The sequence below is a fragment of the Phocoena phocoena genome, chromosome 21 (assembly GCF_963924675.1).
Source record: "Phocoena phocoena chromosome 21, mPhoPho1.1, whole genome shotgun sequence".
NCBI classification, from domain to species: domain Eukaryota; kingdom Metazoa; phylum Chordata; class Mammalia; order Artiodactyla; family Phocoenidae; genus Phocoena; species Phocoena phocoena.
The window spans coordinates 17,424,857-17,447,868 of NC_089239.1; the positions used below are offsets into that span (position 1 = coordinate 17,424,857).

At 35.7% G+C, this 23,012-nt stretch overlaps 1 protein-coding gene across 2 annotated transcripts in view; it reads left to right on the forward strand.

Moving 5' to 3' along the window:
• Positions 1–23,012, forward strand: part of TUSC3 (tumor suppressor candidate 3) — a 181,989-nt gene that overhangs the window by 54,170 nt on the left and 104,807 nt on the right. For both annotated transcript variants that reach the window (XM_065900082.1, XM_065900081.1), the window contains exons 2-3: positions 6,191–6,360; positions 22,617–22,734. In XM_065900082.1, the coding sequence (XP_065756154.1) occupies positions 6,191–6,360; positions 22,617–22,734 (288 nt within the window). The remainder of the gene's footprint in view (positions 1–6,190; positions 6,361–22,616; positions 22,735–23,012) is intronic.

The window sequence follows — 23,012 nt, forward strand, 5'->3', positions numbered from 1 at the left end:
CTTTTAAAAGAGTGTCACTGGAAATATTTTTACTGAGTCTCTAGAAAAAGTTCACTTAGTTGAATATTGTAGCACCATCAATTGAAGTTCTATCCTTTCTACAAAAGCATGAACGTTTGAAAAAATATTTTCACCAATAACTTTATTTCTACATTTCTCATTCAGCTCTGAATTGAATTAGATACTGCCTTTAACATGTTGGACTTAAAAACTTATGTAACACTCTCCCCCATATAAACTTGTAGCTGCGCTGGTATTGGCCTTAGGTAGCCGGCTGGGTTCCCTTTTCTGTAGTTACACAGCCAGGTTCTCTTTAGGAGCTACACTGAGGAAGAATTGGTCTGGGGTTTTCCAGTATTTCTTTCTTTACTTTTAAAGAGCTTGATATTAAATACATCAAGGAACTCTCAGTATGATTAATGTATTTTTGAATCTCTCACTTTTTCACCTTTGAAGTAATGATAGTTGAGGTTTTCCTGTAGAGTGTAGATTACATTTCCTGCAGAGGTACAATGATTTGCCAAGTTCTTAACTAACCCTTTGTTTGAATCTTTGCTCTCTTTATGGCATGTGTACTGTGTGCATTTTTTATTTTTGATAAAAATGGTGTATTTGTCCTATTTATTGTGTAGCTCATTGAGGTCTTAAGGCTGAGTGCCCTTAAGGCTGTTGGTGATCTTTAGTGAACACTTTGTAATTATCAATACATGGGGTGGTATAATCTCTGATATTTTGATTTCTGGAAGCATTCATTGCCCCTTATGTTTTATTCAAATCTGAGAAGAATGGCATGATATTAAGAAAATGAGTAAGGATTTTGGGGATCAAATAATTGTAGAAATTGAAGCTAACTTTCCTCCCAAATGCAAAAATATGCATCTGGCTGCTTCTCTTTGCCTTGTCAGTGGGCTTTGATTGAACCTCTTGGATATTCAAGTTGTGAAAAGTACAGCTCTCTTTTCCTCTCAGAGACTTTCTATAAAATACAAGGAAGGACAGAAGGGTCATGAAGTTTCTGTGTGTCACTAAGAGATACCTTCAACATGTACTTCTTATTCTCATTCCAAATTTATGTCCTGTGAATTATTGTAAGCAAGTTAGTGTGGCTGTTTTTTCCTTCCATTTTTATTGAGATATAATTTACACATGGCACTGTATAAGTTTAAGGTGCACAGCACGATTTGACTTATGTGCGTCATGAAATGATTACCACAGTAAATCTAGTGAACATCCATCATCACGTATAGATACAAGATAAAAGAAAAAAAAGTTTTTTTCCTTGTGATGAGAACTCTTAGGATTTACTCTCTTAATGATTTACATATAGAACATACAGCAGTGTTAATTATATTATGTTGTACATTATATCCTAATACTTGTCTTTTTCTTTTTTTATAGTTCCCTGTGCTATACAGCAGGTTTTCATTAGCTATCTATATTATACATAGTAGTGTATATGGCACCTGAACAAATACTATGTAGGTGTAAATACTACGTAGGTGACTAGAACAGACACACGAATAGCTATCCCTCTGGCAGATGTTTTTTTAAGACAAGAGACCACATACATATCTTTGTTTTGGTGCATCTGGTCATCATTAAAATTTACCTAGGGATAAAATGCTGGAAAAAAATATGGGTATAAAAGCATTAGTGAGATTTTTTTTTCCTGTTTAAGCTTCACTTTGGAATGAACAATTTCACTACATGTTGTTTAGTGAAATGTACCATTTCTTTGTATTTTTGTTATGAATTGGTTAAAAAAGCATGAATTGAGAAAAAAATTGAGTAATGTCATATGTTGGGGACTGGCATATGTCGATTATGCCAGTTTATTAATAGTGAATTGCCTTACAATTCAGTTTTTATAAAAACATTAAGATAAAAATAGAGGGCTGGGCACCTATAGTTAGTGTGACTGAGTATCTTACCTTCATTAATATGTGGGACCTGCTGGCCCATGAGTTTTACAAGGTAACAGGTAAAGACAAGGTTTCTTCCTTGAAGATCCTAAATTTTAGATTTCTTTTTCCTTTTAGAAATGGTAGATGTATGGCATCTGTGTCTCTCTTTCCCAGCCTTGTGCCAGCAGCAGACAAAACTCAACGGCTCACACCCTCTTTACTGATAGTATCAGTGTGGATTTCAAAACTGTGCTTTGTACTGAATTTAAATTAGCTGCTACCAGTCAGTTAGTGTTCACAGAAATAAGATCTAGTGTGCCATCCTTTCCTGAGCTGGCACTAAGCCATTTAACAGCAGAGCCACAGCCGTAACACATCGATATAAGCAACGTATATTTTTTAAAGCTAGAGCTTATTTGCTGTAAAGCCTTGAGAGTAGGATCTGTTGTACTTTCATTTTCTACAAACTTAGCATAGTGCTGGTCATGTATTTAGTAATCCACAATGCATGTTTAGAAATTTAGCACAATGTTTGCTATGTACTAAGTACTCAGAGAACATTTGGTAACTCTTGAGATTAAAGTACTAATAAGATTAAAAAAAACACTCCCTCTGTAGTTACTCTTTTAGCACCCTGATTGAGGTTGCTGATAGAAATTAACCCGAGGAGAAGGGAACAGAATTTGAGTGCCTGTACTTTTCTGGATGCTGTGCTAGGAGTTTTCCATACATTAACTCATTTAATTTTACCAATTTGTGAGATATTATTTCAATTTTATAGATGAAGATGAGATTCAGAGAAATAATTTGGTCAGGTCACACTGCATGCAAATACAGAATCATCATTTAAACTTGAGCCATTAAATTCTATTTTTAAAATGAACATACGGTGCCTTTTCAATTTTTAAAGGTTGCACTATGTTCCATATTATGGATGTTTCCGTGCTCCCTTCACTACACAGAATTCCCTTGGGCATGATTTTGTTTCAGGTTTTATTCTCCAGTGGGAAGAGAGATTCATGAGCATCACTCTCTTCAAGAGACCAAAAGGGACACACAGACAGAGAAGGTGGGGAAGTCTTAAAGGTAGTCCTGGGTAAGGGAAACTGTAGCATGAAGAAAAATTCCCAACAAAGAGGGGTACAAATGGCCCTGAAAAGGGAAATACTTTGAAGGAACAGATGCACCCAACCTTCTCCTTAAAGAAAATCACATGCCTGTCACAGAGAAATGCAACATAGAATAAACCCTATTTGTGGACTGTAGCTCAACCTGTGATTCTTTCTTAGTAGATTTTAAAAGCATGAATTCACATTAATCAGATTTCTGTTCCGTACTGAATATTTCTACTCCATCACCTTGTAACGTTTTCCTTTGAGAATTAACTTAACCTTCTTTACAACAAATGCTCTTGAAAGTTTGAATCAACCATGATGCCCTAAAAACCTACCTTCCTAGACCATTTATTTCTTTTTCTGTGCAAAGGTGACTAGTTCAAGATGCGATGAGGTTTCTCTTTCCTTATGTAGTAGTGTTGTCCCTTCTTCATTATGTAGACTCTTACTTTTTTTTTTTTTTTTTGGCTGTGCTGCATGGCTTATGGGATCTTAATTTCCTAACCAGGGATTGAACCCTGGCCCTTGGCAGTGAGAGTGGAGTCCTAGCCACTGGACCACCGGGGGATTCCCTTAACATTTTTATTTTGAATGCAATGTGTTCATTTGAATATTAGTCTATTGGTTGCAAGAATTTTTCTGTAACCTCTAAAACCTGTAAGATTCTGCAGTGTGTATAGATGTTTAGAGTATGTACTTTGGAATAAGACTGGGAATCCCCAGTTCTACCATTTACTAGCTTTATAATCTCGGACAGGTTACTTAATGTCTTGGTGCCTCTGTTTCCTTGTCTCTAAACTTGAAATGTCAATGATTCCCCCATCATAGGATTGTTATGAGGATTGATGAATTCATTATACAAGAAAAGCATTTCGTACAGTGCCTATCACATAGTAAGCACACAATAAGTGCTAGCTATTGTTGTTATTACTACAGATCTTTAAGGTGCATGACTGCTATGTTTTACAATACCTTTCCCTTTTTATTTTTTTGTTTCTAGACCTGATTTGTTAATATAGTTGAGTATCTTCAGAAATTATTGCTGTTTATATGTTTTTTTTCACATGGAAAGACATGTATTTGGTTTACTAACACTATTTTCTCCACATATAGAAATTATTGATTTACCTCCTTTTTAAAATTAGAATGTTTCTTTAAAAAAAAACACAACAAAAACCCAAACTAATAAACCTCTGTACCACTTACCATGGTAAGGTGTTTTATCTCAAACAATAGGTCAGCAGTACCTTTTCCTCTAATAATGGGGGATTTGAGGCTTGTCAGATGAGTGAAAGTGAGAGCTCACTAGAGATGTCAGTTGCTGGTTTAAGGTAACTGGTGTACTTTTTGAAGTCTGTTGCAAGTAAAACCACTTCAGGGTAGGGCAGTGGCGAGAGCTACCGTTCCTTAGACTTCAGCTTCATCCTCTGTGGATTAAGCTTATTATTGCTGTGCTGCTATGGTTGCTATGTGAGTTTAATAAGATAGCATATGTGATGTCCATAGCATGGCGCTTAGCATGTCTAAAGCACTTAATATTCTGAGACCGTAACTAGAGAAAGATAGACTTTTATTTGAAAATATCTCATTATTTTTTGTCATCTAATATTTAATCTGAATATAATGTTCTTCACAAGTTCTCCAGTAATAGCCAGAATTAAAACTGTGGTTCTCATGTGTTTTGATGTATATTCAGAATATGTAGGAAATTTGACAGGAAAAGAATTGTAGACTACATATAGGAATATAGTGGTAAAATCACCCTTTGTTATCTAACAATAATGAAAACAATACTTCTACCAATACTGCCTTGTATTTTATAGTACTTTATAATTTACAAAGGTTTTTATCTATCATCTCTCAGTAGATCATCTAGGTATGTATTGGAAGGTCAGATGTTAATCGATGAGTCCCTAGGTTCTGAGAGGTGAAGTGTCTTGGCCAAGCTTTCGTGTGTAGTGACCAGAGCACAGCCCTTTTTCTTTTCGTACAGGACTCTTAGACTGTGCTTGGTGTGCTCAGGTGTCATACGTCTCATCAATTAAGATTTCGTCTGTGCCTAGGTCCTTAGTCTTTCTTAAATGGCACAGTTGAAGCCCTTCTCTTCCGACCACTCATTCTTTCTTGATTTTCCAAGGCTAACAAATTTCTTATAGGAATACAACCCTGTAGAGTTTTTTACTTCTCAGACTTTTTCAGGTAAAATGGACAATCTAAAGATTAAGAGCGTTCTGTACAGAGGCTAGAGTGTTACTTTCACTGTCACCCCACCCTGGAAGAGAATCTTCCTAGCCCCCAGCTCCATGGTACCGTCTCGCCTCACTACGCCTCCCACCATCCCAGTTCCTGCTGCAGTAAGCCACTATCCTGACTTTTAATACAATAGATTTTTTTCCTGTTTTTGATCTTACTATAAGTAGAATCATGCAGTGCTCTTTTGTGCACACGTGTCTTTTGCTCAGTTTCGTCTTCGTGAGATCCTCCAAGCTGTTTGCATGTTGATGCTTGGAGGGAAATTGAGAGTTGGGTTGAGGCTCCCCATTCCGCCCTTGCTAGCGAGGGAGGTGGTGGAAGGGCAGTGTTTCGTCTGTGGTGTTTGGCTAGACCAGAGCAGTTAGTTTTTGTCTTACTAGGTCGCCCTTTTTTGTCCTTTGGGTAAAGAGAGCAGGCTTTTCTTGGGGTTTTTGTTTGTTTGTGTCCATTGGTGTTCTTGGATTGCCAATGTCTCTGGCTACCAGTCTGGGATGGGTGAGGCTGAAACAAAACTCAGGGCACTCACCACCACGGTCTCTTCATTTTGGGGTCACCAGCCAGCCCTCCTTCTTCTTCCCACTTTTCAGAGCCTTCTTATGCTTGTCTTTCATATGACCAGAGTTTTTAGCTGTCTTAAGTGGGGGATTAGGGAAAAGCATATCTATTCCATCTTTCTGGAAGTGAAAGTCTATTTTACTTTTGATATCTATTTTTATAAACTTTTACAATTGTTAGGAAAAATAGATGAAATATTTTATGCATATATGGTCAGTTAACAATGACTGTGTTCACCAAAACAAGAACTTTTAGCAGAAATGAATTTTAGGTAAAATATAATCCCATGTAATTCTTTTTACTTGAAGTACAAACTGAAGAATTTTAACCCTGTGTAAATTTAAATTCCTATGTTTATTGCAGAATCTTTTAGCTGAGAAAGTAGAACAGTTGATGGAATGGAGCTCCAGGCGCTCAATCTTCCGAATGAATGGTGACAAATTCCGAAAATTTATAAAGACACCACCTCGAAACTATTCTATGATTGTTATGTTCACTGCTCTTCAACCTCAGCGGCAGTGTTCTGTGTGCAGGTAATGTATGCATTTAAAAAATTAAAAACTATTATTGTGTGATTATATGTTTGTTAGAGCTAAGATAAAAGTATATAATAGAATTAAACATTTGTTCAATGTTCTAGTCAACTATAAGTGCATTTAAATGTAAGCTCAAAGTCATTGTTTTCTAGGAAATGACTTTGATAGGCTAATATTTTTATATTGTATAAAATATTTACTTAACCAATCCACATGTAATCATAAAACAGATTTTTTTATCTTTATGTCCTGTATAAAGGTACATATGTTATAGAATTTGGTTCAAATATTGCCTTGTAGGTCACCTACATATATATTAGGGGCAATGAAGGGGCAATGAAGTAGCCCCCTTAAACATACTCTGATCAAATAGTTTAATCAAGAGGCCATACTCAAGGAAGTCTGTTTACTTTTCAGTACCTCTAATGATGGGAAATTTCTTCCTATGATATAGAAATTTCTTCCTATGATATGATTTGAAGTGAATGAAATAATTTTCAGTGGGAACATACCAAAGAAAGTTTTTGGACAAATATAAATATAATATATATACAACAGTGCTTGTTTGAGATAATTGTAGTTTCACATGCATTTAATTCTAGGAAATGATACAGAGAAATCCTATATACCTTTTACTCAGTGACACCCCCCCACCAATGCTAACATCTTGTAAAACTGTAGCACAGTTTCACAAACAGGATATTGGTATTGATACAGAACAGTTCCATCACAGTAAGAATCCCTCCTGTTGCCCTTTCTAGCCATACCCACCCCATCTCCCCACCTCCTGAATTTATTCTCTATGTCTGTAATTTCATCATTTAAAGACTGTTATGTAAGTGGAATCATATAGTATATGTCCTTTTGGCTTTGGCTTGTTTTTACTTATCATAACTCCTTCAAAATCCATCCAAGTTGTTGTATTTGTCAGTACTTCATTCTTTTTATTACTGGGTAATATCCTATGGTATGGATGTACTGCAGTTTGTTTAACCATCCATCTGTTAAAAGACACCTGGATTGTTTCCAGTTTTTGGCTATTACAAATACAACTGTTATGAACATTCTTGTACAGGCTTTGTGTGAACTTAAGTTTTCACTTCTCTGAGATAAATGGCCAGAGAGTCCGATGGCTGAATTGCAATGGTAGTTGCATGTTTAGCTTTATCAGAAACTGCTAAAATGTTTTCCGGAGTGGCTGTATCATTTTACAGTCCCACCAGTGGTGTGTGAAGGACCTAGTTTTTCCATATCCTCACCAGCATCAGTGTTGTCATTGTTTTATTTTAGCCATTCCGTGGGTATATAGTTTTAATTTGTGGTTTTCTTTTGCATTTCCCTAGTGTAATGGTGTTGAACATCTTTTCGTTTGCTTTTTTGTCATCTGTGTATCACCTCTTTAGTGAAATATCTTTCATGTCTTTTGCCTATTTCTAATTGAATTTTTTTTTTACTGAATTTTGAGAGTTCTTTATATATTGTAGATACTAGTCCTTTGTCAGATATGTGGTTTTTAAATATTTTCTCCTAGTCTATGGTTTGTGTTTTCATTTTCATAACAAGGTCTTTTGCAGATTTTAATTTAGTGAGTCCCGTTTATCAGTTTCCCCTTTTACAGATCTTACTTTTGTTGTCAAATTGAACTCTTTGCCTAGCCCTAGATCACAAAGTTCTATTTTTTTCTCTTCTGTGTTTTTTTTGTTGTTGTTGTTTTGTTTTTTGGTTTTTTTTTTTGCAGTATGCGGGCCTCTCACTGTTGTGGCCTCTCCCATTGCGGAGCACAGGCTCTGGACGCGCATGGCTCACGGGCCCAGCCGCTCTGCGGCATGTGGGATCTTCCCGGACCAGGGCACGAACCCATGTCCCCTGCGTCGGCAGGCGGACTCTCAACCACTGCACCACTAGGGAAGCCCTCCTCTTCTGTGTTTTTCGGAAAGTTTTATAGTTTTATGTTTTACTGTTGATTTGATCTTTGGGAGAAAGGATTCAGTCTTTCATCACTAAGTATGATACTAGGTGTAAGAGTTTTGTAGATGTTCTCTATCAGGTTGAGGAACTAGTTTACTGAGTGCTTTTGTCATGAATGGGTGTTGCATTTTGTTAGATTTGGGGGAGTCAATTGATAGGTTCTTTCTTCTTTAGGTTGTTGATATGGTAGATTACATTGATGGATTTTCAATCGCTGAATCAGCTTTGCATTTTGGAATAAATCCCATTTGATTGTATTATATTCTTTTTATGTATTGCTGAATTCTATTTGCTAATATTTTGTTGAAGTATTTTATATCTAAGTTCATGTCAGATATTGATCTATATTTTTCATTATTTATACTGTCTGTCCAATTTTGGTATCACGCTGATACCTCATAAAATGTATTGGGAAATGTTCCCATCTCATTTATTTTCTGGAAGTGATTTGTGAAATTACACAGTTTTAGAAATTATGTTAATTCTTCTTTAAATGTTTGATAGAATTCTCCAGTGAAATCTTCTTGACCTGGAGATTTTAAATTACGTATTCCATTTCCTCAATTGTTAAGGACAATTCAGGTTTTCTGTTTCTTCTTGGCTGAACACTTTCTCTTTTCAAGAACAAACACTTGTAGCTCCACATTCAGACTCTTCACATTGTATAATCATCTGTAGACTTCAGATTTCTAAACCATTTTGAACTTTAGTGGAAACCAAAATTATTAGTAACATGGGCCAATGAAAAAAATAAACCAATTTCTCTCAGACTAGCTTGCAGAAAGGTAATTTCAGTATTTTGAAATTTTCATGAAAGATTTTATCACAATCTAATAATGAGTATATGTTGGGACATAGCTCAAAGTGGGTAGAAAAGATGAAAAGCAAAATATTTTGAAAAACACCATTTCAGATGATTCTGAGTTCCCCTCCTATCAATTTGAGGACCAGTACTTAAGTGGACATTAACATTTGTCAGAATTAGGTTAGCATTAAGGACAGGGTATGTTTATGTTTATCTAAGGGGTGCTGAAAAGCCCTTCTGAGGCAAAAATACCATCTTAGTTGGCATTTGGTGTAACAGTTCAGATTCCACAAAAATATAAACTGTCCTCTGGCATCCTACAATACCTTATATATTTTAGGGAGATCATTTCTTTGCTTCTAAAGGTTGAATATATTGATTTCCTGTATTCACCACTGTTATGAAGAAATCTATTTAATTATTATATTTTTTGCAGCTGTAACCTAGAAAGACTTTATTATCCAAGTATTTATTTTACAGTTACATATAATTGTATACATTTTGATAACATAAACCACAGCATACTGTTAAATGGTATATCCTTTAAGTTTACTTAATGCATTATGTTGTTAAATGGTTAAATATGGACCCTCAATTTTTTAATGATGCTTAGCTCAAAATAACCTTTATTTACTTGTTTATTACAGCCTTTTTTGCAATAAACTTTTAAATTTTAGAGTAGTTTTAGATTTACAAGAGAAAAAGATTGACGTTATTAGGAAAAGTTAATTCATGGATCAAGATGATGGTGAAGTTGTTAGAGGAGAAAGGAAGAGCCCATGAAGGTTTAGAGGCAAATAAAAACTGTAGAGCAGATATGTGTGCTTCCCATACCTAGACATTCTGGTTTAATTGGTTTTCCTTGTGGGGGGGGCAGGTCAACACAGTGACATTTTAAAAAACATGCTCTAGGTAATTCTAGTGTGCAGCCAGTATAGAGACAGGGAAGCTAAGTAGCAGGTTCATGATTCACAGCTTTTTAAAATTTAATTTCGTTGAGGAACAATGGGAATGGATGAAGACTTATTAGTTATTTGGATGACCATATAGCATTGACAAGGATCCTTTATGAAACTAGAATACTCAGATTTTTAGTGAAGAATCTCTAGAATTAAATGATTTCTTCCCCATACTCAGCAATTTAGGAGCAAGAACACCCTCCATAGGGATTAACCTGTTTGCTCTATTCTACGAAGTGGATCAATCGGCACATATTCTGAGAACGCTAGTGAGAGTATATCTGAAATGTGTAACTGGGGGTTAAAAGTTGGTTAGGGGGTCAAAGAAGCCAGGGGACAGCTGATAAACAAGGCGTGATACAATTAAGCTAGACTTTCACAAGAGTGAAGGAGAGGTTTTGTGTGAAAGGAGGACGGGGTTGAAAATTAGGAAGTTGTAAAGGTTGATTAAATAAATGAGTAAATTGCTGAAGTATAATGTAGATGACTGTGGATATAATAGAGAAGCTTTAGGAATGATAAGGCTGGGCTCACATCTAGATTATAAACATGTATGTCGAAATAACTCAGGATTTTAATGGAACTGGAGAGGAAAAATATTAAGTGAGCTGAAAGAGGGATGTCTTGGAGTTTATTGGATGAAGTTGATAGATTTACCTTATAGAGTAATATAAATTTAAAAGGAGGATCTGTTAAATAATTGTGATTGAAAAGTGGTCTGAGATCTACTGTCATTGAGCCAAGAGAGTACCGAATGTGACCCATATGAGCAGAGTGAATGAAAGAGATCTCACGGGGACAGCCAAGATGGAAAGGTAAAGAGGAGTTTCAAGAAAAATTTTCAAGAAAAAGTATTCAAATTATATTCTGTATTATAAATTAAGTGCCTCAGAGGGAGTTGTAGATTCATTGAGAAAGGCACTCTATCATCAGCAGTCATTTTTGTTTAAAAACTTGAATTCTCCTGGGTCCTTCTGTGTCAGTGTAATTTGGGACCATTTCTATAATACTGCTGTAACTTTTTTATAATTCTGTAGAGTCATTGAAATGTTCATAGCTATAAGTTTAAAAGATTAGTGCTTTCCTTTGTGAGACTTTTTCTGCTTTTTTCTTTTCTTTAAGAAAAAGTGAAATTTTCTTCTAGAGCTGACACACTTAAGGATTCTCCAGTTGCTTTTCTTTGCTGAATGGCTGATGAATGAGCTATTGGCTTCCTTGTAAGCCCTCTTAGCAAATCATTCTGCTCTTCTTTCACAAAGCCAGTTTCTTCACAAATCTCAGAATTCAATTCTCACCTTCCTCAGTGCACACATCAAACTCCTTGGCCAAATAAAGTTGTTAAATTAAGACTACTCAATATAATTCTCACCTCCCGTAAGTGTTAACTCCAAACTTCCTTTATCTAATTGTACTGTAAGGAATATTCCCCATAATTGCTAAATCTTTTAGATGTATTCTACCACAAAGTTACTTATCTCTACCAGAATTCGCTAAAAATTCTAAGAACAAAATAACCTCTTCTAAGGTTATTACTGTCATTCAATAGATGTAAGAAAAAACATCCAGATGAAGGAAAATCAAAAAGTACATGTAGAGTCAAGCAGGGTGCACATACAGTCAAAGCTTGGTAATGTATTGGAAGTTAATATATTGTTGGACTTCAAATAAATGAAAAAATGATTAGTAATTACAAAGGTATTTTAAAGAGGAGGGAGAATAAATTATTACATTGATATATTAGATATTAACTGGCTAACATCTTTTCTTCTCTAACTAAATAAAATGATTGTTTATTATGTGTAAACTATTTGGGCAGTCCTGTGTTAGGTCATTTATATATATAATATCTCATGTCATTCTCACTACTCTAAAAGGTAGGACTGAGAAAAATCCATGTTTTAGATGACAACATCAAAGCTGAGAGGTTATATAATTTACCCAAAGTCACAGAGCTGATACCTGTCAGGGTTGGGATTTGTGACTCCAAAGCTAGTAAGTTTAATGCTTTCCTTAAGTGTACATATTCATTATTGTTTCTGCCCTGTGAACTGTAATTTGCATTTTGCATTCCCAACTAAGATTATTAATCTTTTAGTGCAGGGATCCATCAGCCAGCATTCCTTAAACTCATTAGATCATGAAAGCTTTCGTTCAGATTAGCGTTTCATAGCAAGGGCTGGTGAGTTGGAGATAGCTGGCCAAGACCATGTGGAAGAGCTCATCAGCCTTTTGTTTCATTACAGTGAAGTCATATCTCTTAGGAGATTCAATTCTAAAGTGAGCACATAATGTGAGAATCGTTTGTAGATAAAATTACCGTGTCCATCTCTTAATGCACTGGTAAGTGCTTTCTAAATGGTTTTGGGATTACAACCCTTATCATTTCCTTTAGTCCTTGGATAATATTTCTCTACGGCCTTAATTCTTAAGTTTTTCTAATATGTCTGGCTACCTGGACAAAGTATTCCACTTCTTTGTCAAAGACTGGCAAACTCTCATGCCATTCACACATTCTTTGCCTGGCTTGGCTAATACGTGAGGACTGTTTCAGACTTGACTAAATCCATGACCAGTTTAATATAAATGATGTTTTAGGGTTATTGCTGAACGCTGTCTAGTTTAATTATTTTTTTAGGTCAAAGGGATGTGATTTAAGTTCACTGTATTAAATTTCCTCCTAGGTGTGTCTTCCTCAGATTGGATAATCCCAACTCTTTTACAATGAATAAATGGATGTTTTCAGTGAACTTTCATTATCTATGTGACACTGTAGCATTCTCTGAGCTCTATTTTCTATATTATTTGTATATAAAGTCCAGATTTAGTCACCCATCTTATAATTTCAAACCTACAGAAAATTGAAACAGTAGTACAAAGACACCAGTCTACACTTTACCAAGATTTCACTAATTATAACATTTTGCCACATTTGATTTTGCTCATTGCCTTAAAGAAAGACACATAAGAGTTGTGAGTTTACATTTTATTCAGGGTCTTACTGGGGATGATATATAGCCTGAGAGACAGCCACTCAGTTAGTCCTGAGGAAACTGCTCTGAAGAGGTAGGGGAGGGGCCAGTTTACAAATTTTTTTGGTTTGGAAATAACATGCAGTCTTGGTAAAAGCAATGACACACATCTTGGTAAAAGATCACTGATAATTCCAAAGAACAGGTGTATGTTAATGATTTAGTGCTTTGCTATGTCTGGGAAGATGCAAGAATCTCGCTCGGGTCATTGAAATTCTTCCTGAGATATGTGTCTAACTATCTAAGGGCCTGTTTATCCAAAGCACAGGGCGCCTCACCTGTTTTTCATCCTGATCTCCTCTTGGTACACTGTCTGTGGGTGACTGCAGTGGTTGCGACTTAACCCCTGTGGAGGTGGGTGATGAGAGATGCTCTTTGTTCTTCTTTGTTCACAGTCTTTTAAGTATAAGTAAAAAATGAGTCACATACCAGCAAATATACTTTTGACTTGTGGACATCATGAAATATCACTGCTAAATATTTCAGTTTGCATATTTTAATAAGACAGTCTTACCTAATCAGAATACCATTATTACTTTTAAGTGAAATGGCATTAATTCAATGACATAATCTGCTTTTTTTTAAAGTACTATAGCAGTTATTTGTGTACTTCTTATTGCATCCTATCAGGAGGCACATAATGTTAGTTCTTTCAAACACCAGTGATGAGATCGATCACTCGATAGAGGCGGTGATCATTACATCTTTCTGTTGTACAAGTATATCTTTCCCTTGTAGTAAGTGTTTGGGGAAGGTGAATGGATTAAGAGGGGGGACACTTTGAGATAATGTGACTATCCTGTTTCTTGGCACTTTTTTACCCAGTGATTGTAACATCCATTGAACATCTCTGCCTGAATTTGATATTACACTGATGATTGTGAAGGAGTGATTTTTAAACATTCTGTCATTGCTTTAACATTAATTAGTTAGTATTCTTCTATAAATGAGAGCTTTTCTTTCCCCCATTTGCCCTTCTGAGTATCTCAATGCAAAGATTCTTTTTTTTATTTACTAATCTGTTTCTGTAATTATTCTTCAGTGTTCAAGTTGCCCTAAATTTGATCAGTGGAAACCAACTCCTGTGTCATTTACATGCCTCTGTTAGTCTTTGCTTTCTGGCTCAACAAAATATTCTAAGCCTACTTTATATATTTTTCCCTGTCATGGAACTGCAAGAAGCATTTTTTTTTTTTTACATCTTTATTGGGGTATAATTGCTTTACAATGGTGTGTTAGTTTCTGCTTTATAACAAAGTGAATCAGTTTTTTGGTAGGAAATGATACTTAGAAAGCAAGAACTGGGCAAGTTATACTGTTTGCTGCTGGGACAGTATCATTGCTTGCAGCCTTTTTTAGTAGATAGAGCTAGGATATGTGTATGTGTGTACCTACACACACATACATACATACATATATAAATTATGACTTTAACTAGATATCTCCTATTCCAAGCTAACACTGTAGGGTTTTTCCTCTATTTTCCCTATTCCATCGTTTTATCTCCTTTCTCCAAAATGAAAACCTGGATCCCAGCAATACTGGTGTATTTGCTCATTTGCTCTCCCTTTCAGTGCATATAAAATAGTTTTAGAATTACACCACCAGTATGATCTCTGAAAACAAATCATGAACTAGATTTCCTAATTTCTGCACAGTTCCTTTCTTCTTTTAGCTATGTGTCAGTTTTCTTAGCATACAACCTGTTAAGCTTTTTTGTATGTTAGTATTACCATTTTTCTTAAGAGAGCAAAAATTCTGCTGACTCATAAACTGAGTTGCTACTATGCATGTTATATACAGTTTAATATCTCTTATACATTTTTGCTGTAATACATTTTTGCTGTAATATATGCGTTGGAATCGCATGTTCATGTTAGAATTGTTTTCCAAAGAAAAAAATAGATGCTCAGAAAACATAGGCGTAATGGACACAATATCTTTATCTGGCAAGTCGTGAATTATACAGAGCCAGTTACAAAGTGGTAGTTAACTGTGGATTCTTCAGCTCTTCAGAGGCATTGGGTCTATTTAATATATTTCAGTATATTCAGTAGGGTCCTGAATATTTGTAGCACAACCAGAGAGAAATCACTGTTGAAATCTTTGTGCAGGGTGTTGTTTACCAGTTTTTTTCTCTTCAGGGTATCAGAACCATAAGTAATGGATGGTTCCACTCACACCAGATCTCTCTCTATATATCACTATCTATAGAGATTGAATAATTTGAGGTTTTATGAAGATACACTTTGGAATATCCATGCAATATATAGTTATATCTATATATAATTTATCATAAAAATATAAATAAAAGGCATACATAGAGATTTTAATATGAATCTTATTTTATAGGAAGTTTGATTAACATTAAAAAGAGAAACTATAGGGCTTCCCTGGTGGCACAGTGGTTGAGGGTCCGCCTGCCGATGCAGGGGACATGGGTTCGTGCCCCGATCCGGGAAGATCCCACATGCCGCGGAACAGCTGGGCCCGTGAGCCATGGCCGCTGGGCCTGCGCGTCCAGAGCCTGTGCTCTGCGGCGGGAGAGGCCACAACAGTGAGAGGCCCGCGTACCGCAAAAAAAAAAAAAAGAGAAACCATATTTCTTTAAAAATCCCTTGAAGGGCATAAAAGATAAAAACTACATTCATCGTGGGAGCTATATTAAATATATACAACTATGGATGAGTTAATAATCCTTTTTAGTTTTGCATAACCCTTTAAAAAGGATTATAAACTGCTATAGCATTTGGATTGATTTTTTTCTTGTTTCCATAATAAAAAATTGAGAAGATTTAATAGAAGAGTTTTCCCAGAACTGTGCCCTGCAGTTACTGCTTAGGCCTTCTTGGATGCTTTGCTGCAACTTGACTGCCCTCTTCAGGTTGCATGTTAATAGATTAGGAAAATTTACAGTGTTCCTCCCATTCATAAAGTTACGTCTCTAATGTTCCTATGAACTATTAAAACAGAAAGTACTTTTTTAGCTAACAGTGTTGGAAATGTGCTTATTTAAGTGCTAGGAGCATTTGTGGTTTTCAGCTTTCAATTTCAGATGGCAGTGAAGTTTGAAGGGTTCTAATAAGCATTAATGACACCTTTGCTCGTTAGTCTAAGCTGACACAAACATATGCAAGAAGCCAGTCACTTTCTTTGTCATTAGTTAGGCTTCTTCTATCCCCTGTTAAGCATGAAGAAGTTGGAATATGGAGAGATAAGAGATAATGGAGTTAAGTTTAGAGAACAGGGTTTATGTTATTGGGGCATATTCCTTCTAACAATCTTTTTTACCCTAAATAGATATCATCAACATTGAAATATGTTTTTCTCAGGCTTATTGAATTATTTCTAGTGACAAACAGATCTGGTCTCTAGTCCTATTGCTACTAAATTACCTTCAACAGAAGAAAGCCCCCATTTACCTTGTCAGTAGTAAATTTTCTCTGAGTATTGTATTTGTGTTGAAAAAATGTAATTTGCTTAGCTCCCCTGGAATTCTTTATGCCAACAGATAGATTCCTAACTAGAAGCAAGATGTGTAGAAAATTTTGCTTGTTGCTTTGGTGCTCTAGATTCTAAAGGAGAATATGTAAGAAATAGGTCATATCTTCATTTATATAGTATTTTAGTAGCCGCATATATTTTCCCAACTAGACCAGTATAGTAATGTTCTGAGTGGTTTACAAACATTTATTTTCTCCTCCTCTAATACATTATGCACACTGTTGCCAGATACAGCTTTCTTAATTAGTATTTTGCATAATCTACTTCTTTCAAAACACTTGTAGTTGTTCACTAGTTACAGAATAAAGTCAAGATCTTATTTATCTTTCTCCTGGAAGAGAGCTTCCAGTCTATTCTTTCCTTATTTTCTAACATGAAACTTAGTTCTGTTATTTGACTACATAATATACATTTCAGACTGGGTAGTCTTTGTTTATACTGCTTCTGTTGCCTTCATATTCTCTTCCTGTCCTTCCTTGATTATTATAATTTTAGTCCTTCCATTCTTTTCTGAATATTTTCACATTCACACTTTGTCCAGCTGCTCAATCCACTGTGATCCCATTCTCTTCTATATGCTGTATAGCATCTACAATCTGCATTCTTTTTTCAATATATGTATCTTACTTGTGTGTTAGTGTGTGTCTATTCTGTTCTCTGACAAGCTTCTTAAAGGCGGAGACTGTGAGGTACACTTTTTTATTATTGTAGCATATATTAAAACGCTGAATAAACATCACTGATGATTAAGATCTAGATTTTATATTTCATATGAAATTGATTTAGGAACATGATGTTAGGAGATGATTTAGTCCTTATAATCTTTCAAATCAAGACCACTATTCCTTTGACAAATAGCATATATTTGTGATGGTACAAAGATTTAAGGTGTTTCTTTTTTTCTTCCTAAGACCACCGATACCGTGAAGCAAATTGGCCTTAAAAGAGACATTAACCTGTGACATAAATCTGACTAAGTGGGCTTTTAGTCAGACTGTCCAGAATTCAAAATCTCTAAGTTAGTATTATTTAGTTTTAGGGTATATGTAATATATTGACTCTTTAGGAAAATATATTATTCATCATCAAAGCTTTATTAAATACCTATTCTGGACAATCACTGCATAAACATAGTACGCATAAGCAGAATAGTATGTGCATAAAATAAACAGCGCTGCACGGCAGCTGAGAATTTCCATTTCTGACAGTTGCCCGAAGTATTATAGAGAATTGAAGTGGCTTCTGAGGGAGGGGCATTTTTGAGCAAGCTTTTGAAAGAAGGGAGGACATTTTAAGCAGAGGATTTAATGATTTAAAGCTTAAAGAATGAACACAGGGTGTCACAAAACGGAGAGACCCTTTGAGCATGTGGTATGTTCCTGCGGATACAGACTGTAGATGTAAATTGTGGCCAGGGGATAGAGGCTCTTGTTTTCTCTTCTGCCCATGGTCTTCGTTATATAGGCAGTGGGGAACTCTTTAGGACTTTGGAACAGAGGATAGAACCCACAGTTGATTACTAGGAAATTAAACTGAGGAAGTGGATGGTGTAGAAAACAGAGTTTGAAGGCAAAATGAATTCATCCTCTTTGACCCCTCAATACGACTTATCACATTTTCTCGTTTTATTTTCTTCAGAGTATTTCCAGCTGTCTGACATTTTGTGTATACTTGTGTGAGGCATCAGTTTCTCACTAGAGTGTATTCTCCTTGAAGTCAGGGCCCTTGATCTTATTATTCAGTCCTTCATTACCTGACACATTGTTGGCACTAATATATATTTGTGGAGTGAATTAATGAGTGAATGAATGTATACTTAGTAGATTCTAATAGGTCTGGGGTAGGTTATAACATTATAAGGGAAAAAAGTTCAAGCAGTCTTACGTCATTCCATAAGATACTATACTCAGATGTTGAATACTAAAATTCGATAGTATTTTTCCTGTGTATTTTTCAAAATGAAGCATTTTCATTTCTCAGAGCATCATTATAAGAATGCCAGTTTTTGCAGATGTGCCATTTCCCTAAGTTTCATTTTAAAAGTTAAAATGTGCTTTTGTGTAAGATGTCCTTTTGTGTAAAAATAAACTGCTTTCTTAATTGTTATGCTATCGTTTTAACGGTTTTTTTTAAGGCCGCACTGGTCTCTTAAGGTTCATTAGTACAGAGATGTTCAGATCTACTTAATCATCAGTGCCAATACACCGTGTGACACTACTATACATTTTTTCTTTGAAAATCAATGATGAATAATTACCTGTAACATTATATTCCATATGACAAAAATCACCTCAGATTTTAGGGCTCATATTGGTCCTAATTCTGCTTTTATTTAGGGTTCGAAGAGGAGCCGTGAGGCACTGTTTTAAATAGATGAGGGGAGGGTGTGAACCATGTAATCCGCGTGTATCCCTCCAGGAGACAGACAGCATGTTCCCATTTACATCACAGCTTCATCTCTCCAGTACCTTGAAGTCTTTCCCTTCCCAGCCCTCGTGCTTGCTGTTCCTGCTCTCCGAAATGTCCGTTCTCCAGCTCTTTTTTTTCAGTGATGGCTTTTTCTCATCCTTGGGATTTGAGCATTAGTGTCGCTTCATCTGAGAAACCTTTTATGACCGCGTCATCTGAGTAGATCCTCCATTGTTTTCTGTAATACAATTCCATGTAATTTTTTTTCTCAGTGTATATCTTACCTTTTAATGATTTTCATTTATTTGGTTGTTTATTATATGTCTCCTCACTAAAACGTCAACTCCATGAAAGCAGAGACCTTGGAGATTAGCTCACTTCTTGCTATTAGGTGCTCAGGTTAAATCTTATTTAACCACCAAAGTTTTGAAAGTTTGTAATTATTTCATTTGAACAGATTCAGAATGTATACAATATAGTTTTCTGCCTAGGGAGCACAGTGCAGTCTCAGGCTGATCTTTACAGTGGTCGGTTTTTGTACTGTGCTGTCTTAAAACGTGCCCTTAAGGTCTTTATGCTAAGTGACCTCAGATTATAGCCTTGTTCATATTTAGCCCACTTAAATATATTTTAATCATAGCACTGTTATGTGCTCCTTGTTAATAAAAAAGGGCCTAGAATGTCCCTAGCCCTTGCACTCACTTATTTGCAGACTTAGCCACAGGCAATCACTGTTATTCCTTTGTGTTTTTTTCTTCTGGTGTTTTTTTCATACCTCTAAATGTTAGTCTTATATATTTCATGCAGTAGACCTGATCTTTACATTTCTGGCTCTAATAGGTGAGAATTTAACTCATCTCACCCCTTACCATTTTCATAGTTTTTATTATTTTAAACAGTAAATAGCACTCTTCTATTTCTTGTTCATAAGTGTAAGTGATATCTCTTGATTCCCTAAGTCGAAGATTAGCAAGTACACCTTCTTCCTCCCTTTTACCTACCAATCCTGTATTGTCATAGTTGATAGCTCTTACATTCTGTACTGTAACCATCATTACATCTGTGCTCTGTCTGTAGGTTGACTTATTGTTTCTACAGAAATAGCATCAATTGCAAAGTAGTAGGTTTTTATTATGGTTCCTTTTCCACAGTGCTGTTGTTTATGACCCCCTCCCTGACGCAAAAGAAAATGTTCAAAATGACTGCCTTTTCCCATCACCTAGCAATCAAGATTATGATACTTTTTAATTTTCTTCTTCTTTGGACCTTGCCTTTTAGATTCATTTTGTTGTTGTTTTTCCTGTCGCAGGACCACACGTGCCTTAATGATAGTCTGGGCATCGTGCCACTCTTTCTAATTGTAATGGTTGCTTACAATTGGTTCTCATCATCTTGAAGTCCAAGTAAATTCCTGTCCTGATTTGTATTTCATAGCTTCGTAGTTGGATCACAGCTTTCTTACACATCTTCCACCTTGCCTACTGCATCATATTTCTAGTTGCCCTTTTACCTTTCTTACAGTTCTTCTATCACACTCTCATTTTTACCATTTCTATCAATTATAGCCTAAGGTAATTTCATATGACTTACATTTTTTCAAACGTGTTTATTACAAACTTAATCGTTTGGCTTGATATACAATTCTAGATTGAAAATAACATGCCCTCAAAACTCTGAAGGTGTTATTCTGTTATCTGCCAGCCTCTAGTGTTGTAAAATATCACAATATGTTGGTCTTTTCTTATTCCTCTTATTCAGAACCTGGGAAGTAATTTTAATTTGAATACCTAGTCTCCTTTAATTGTATTGTGTTTCCAGAAAATTTCCTTTGTCTCTTCTCTTTTTGGGGCTCCTTCTATGTGAAGATTGGGCTTATTGGATTATATGCCTAGGTACCTCTCTCCTTCCTCCCACCAATATTGTCCACCTGTGTCCATTTTGTTCTTTGAATTTTATTTAACTCTATCTACTAATATTGGTGTTTCATTTGAGAAATCATATTTTCTATTTATAAGTGCTCGCTCTTTTACTTTCCTTGCTCTTTTTTTTTTTTTATATGGCATTGTTATTTTTTTGTGAATACTGTTGGCAAAAGCAACAGTATGATCATCCTGCCATGGGCTTTGATGATCCTGCATGTTCTTGCTGGGCATGCCAAGAATGCCAAGGGTTGTGTGTGTGGTGACAAGCCTTAAGGAGTGACATTATTTGTTTCACTGAACAAAGCATGGGGTTTATCATCATGTGCTATAAAAACAGTAAGTCCTCCAAACTCAGTATGGCTGTCCTGTAACACAGTGAACTGTGTGTGCAGGTATTCAGGAAGGGCCTTTTGTGCTACCCCATGAACTTGGGGGCATGGGGAACTGATGCAAACAAACACGAAGAATAAAGTCCATAAGGTCTCTAACCCAGGAGTCTCATGGCTTCTGGCAGCATCCATGAAACAGTAATAGGCTAGCTCGTTAGCAAGATGAAATCTCAGAGCCAGCATCTCTGCTGCTTCTAATCCAGTATTTTTCCTAGCTTCTCCTTGTACTTCAGTCTTCTCTGGGATTGTAACTTCCTCCATCAAAACTTTTCCACTAGCCTTATGTTTTCCAGATAGTTCTTGAACTCGTTTATCTGCTGCTGACTCCACTCCAAGTCTTTTTGTGACTGTGGGGTTATACCTTTTTATATCTATACTTCTTTTGGGAGAGACTCCCCAGATCTCCTGTGAATAGTCAACCGTATGGAAGAAGCCCCCTCCCCTCTTTTTAAAATTAAAGTTTTAGCAATCACTGTTGCTTCTTTTTCCATGACTATACCTACATCCTTCTAGCAACACCGTTTCTTTATTTCCACTCCCTGCCTTCACCTAAATATAGAGCTTTAGTACCTGGCATATCAACAAAATGTCCAGTAGAAACAAATTCAAAATAGGAGTAAATATGCTCTTAGAGAAGAGCTTGTTTGTGGCATTTGGTTTAGCTACTCAAATTTTTGCTTACTTTTAGGTGTGAATGTAAATGCATTTTTAGATAGATGGAATATATAAAGGTGCAGTACAACTGTATTTACAGTTTTAAAACATATATCCATGATTTTTATTTCTCCATTAAAGTGAATTCCAAAATTCTTAAAAATTGTTCTATGCCTGCTACTGAAAATCATCAGAAGATTTAAGTTATATGTATAGGAGATGGCACAAAATGATTTTATCCCCTGTAATAAGAGTTGTCGGGCTTCTTATTTAAAGGGTCAGGATGGGCTTTTTTGCCCACACGCTTTCTATTAGAACTCCTCCACTCTGCCCTTATGTAGTGTAATAGCAAACATAGCAGTAAGTAAAGGAATCAGTGTGGCTGTGATGCAGTAACCCTTTATTCACGAACGATAAAGTTTGAATTCTGTATAATTTTTACGTCATGGAATATTCTATTTTTTTACCTCTGTTTAAACTATAAAATCTACTCTTAGCTTGCAGTTCATACTAAAACAGACCAACTCTTGTCCCAGAATTACCTGTTTTATTAATAGCTTTGTTAATGTTTCAATACTGATAATGTTTCTACTCTGTCCCATTATCCTTATCAGGCAAGCTAACGAAGAATATCAAATACTGGCTAACTCGTGGCGCTATTCCTCTGCTTTTTGTAACAAACTCTTCTTCAGTATGGTGGACTACGATGAGGGAACAGATGTTTTTCAGCAGGTAAAAGAGTTTTATTTTAATAACATATTTAATAGAGTTAGTTAAGATTGCCGCAGCTCTGTTTGCCAGATAAAAATACAATTCAGTGCATGCAATGAGTAGTTATTAATTATGTGATATGATTACAATAATTACAATGTTACCTTTATCAGTACATAGTTTTTGCCATTAGTGAATCAACACATTTTGACTTTTCCATTATAGAGGAAGTATGTTTTTTCAGCATACAGTGGCAGTTTACATGCATTAGCCTTATTTTGATATATTGTGTGTGGTTT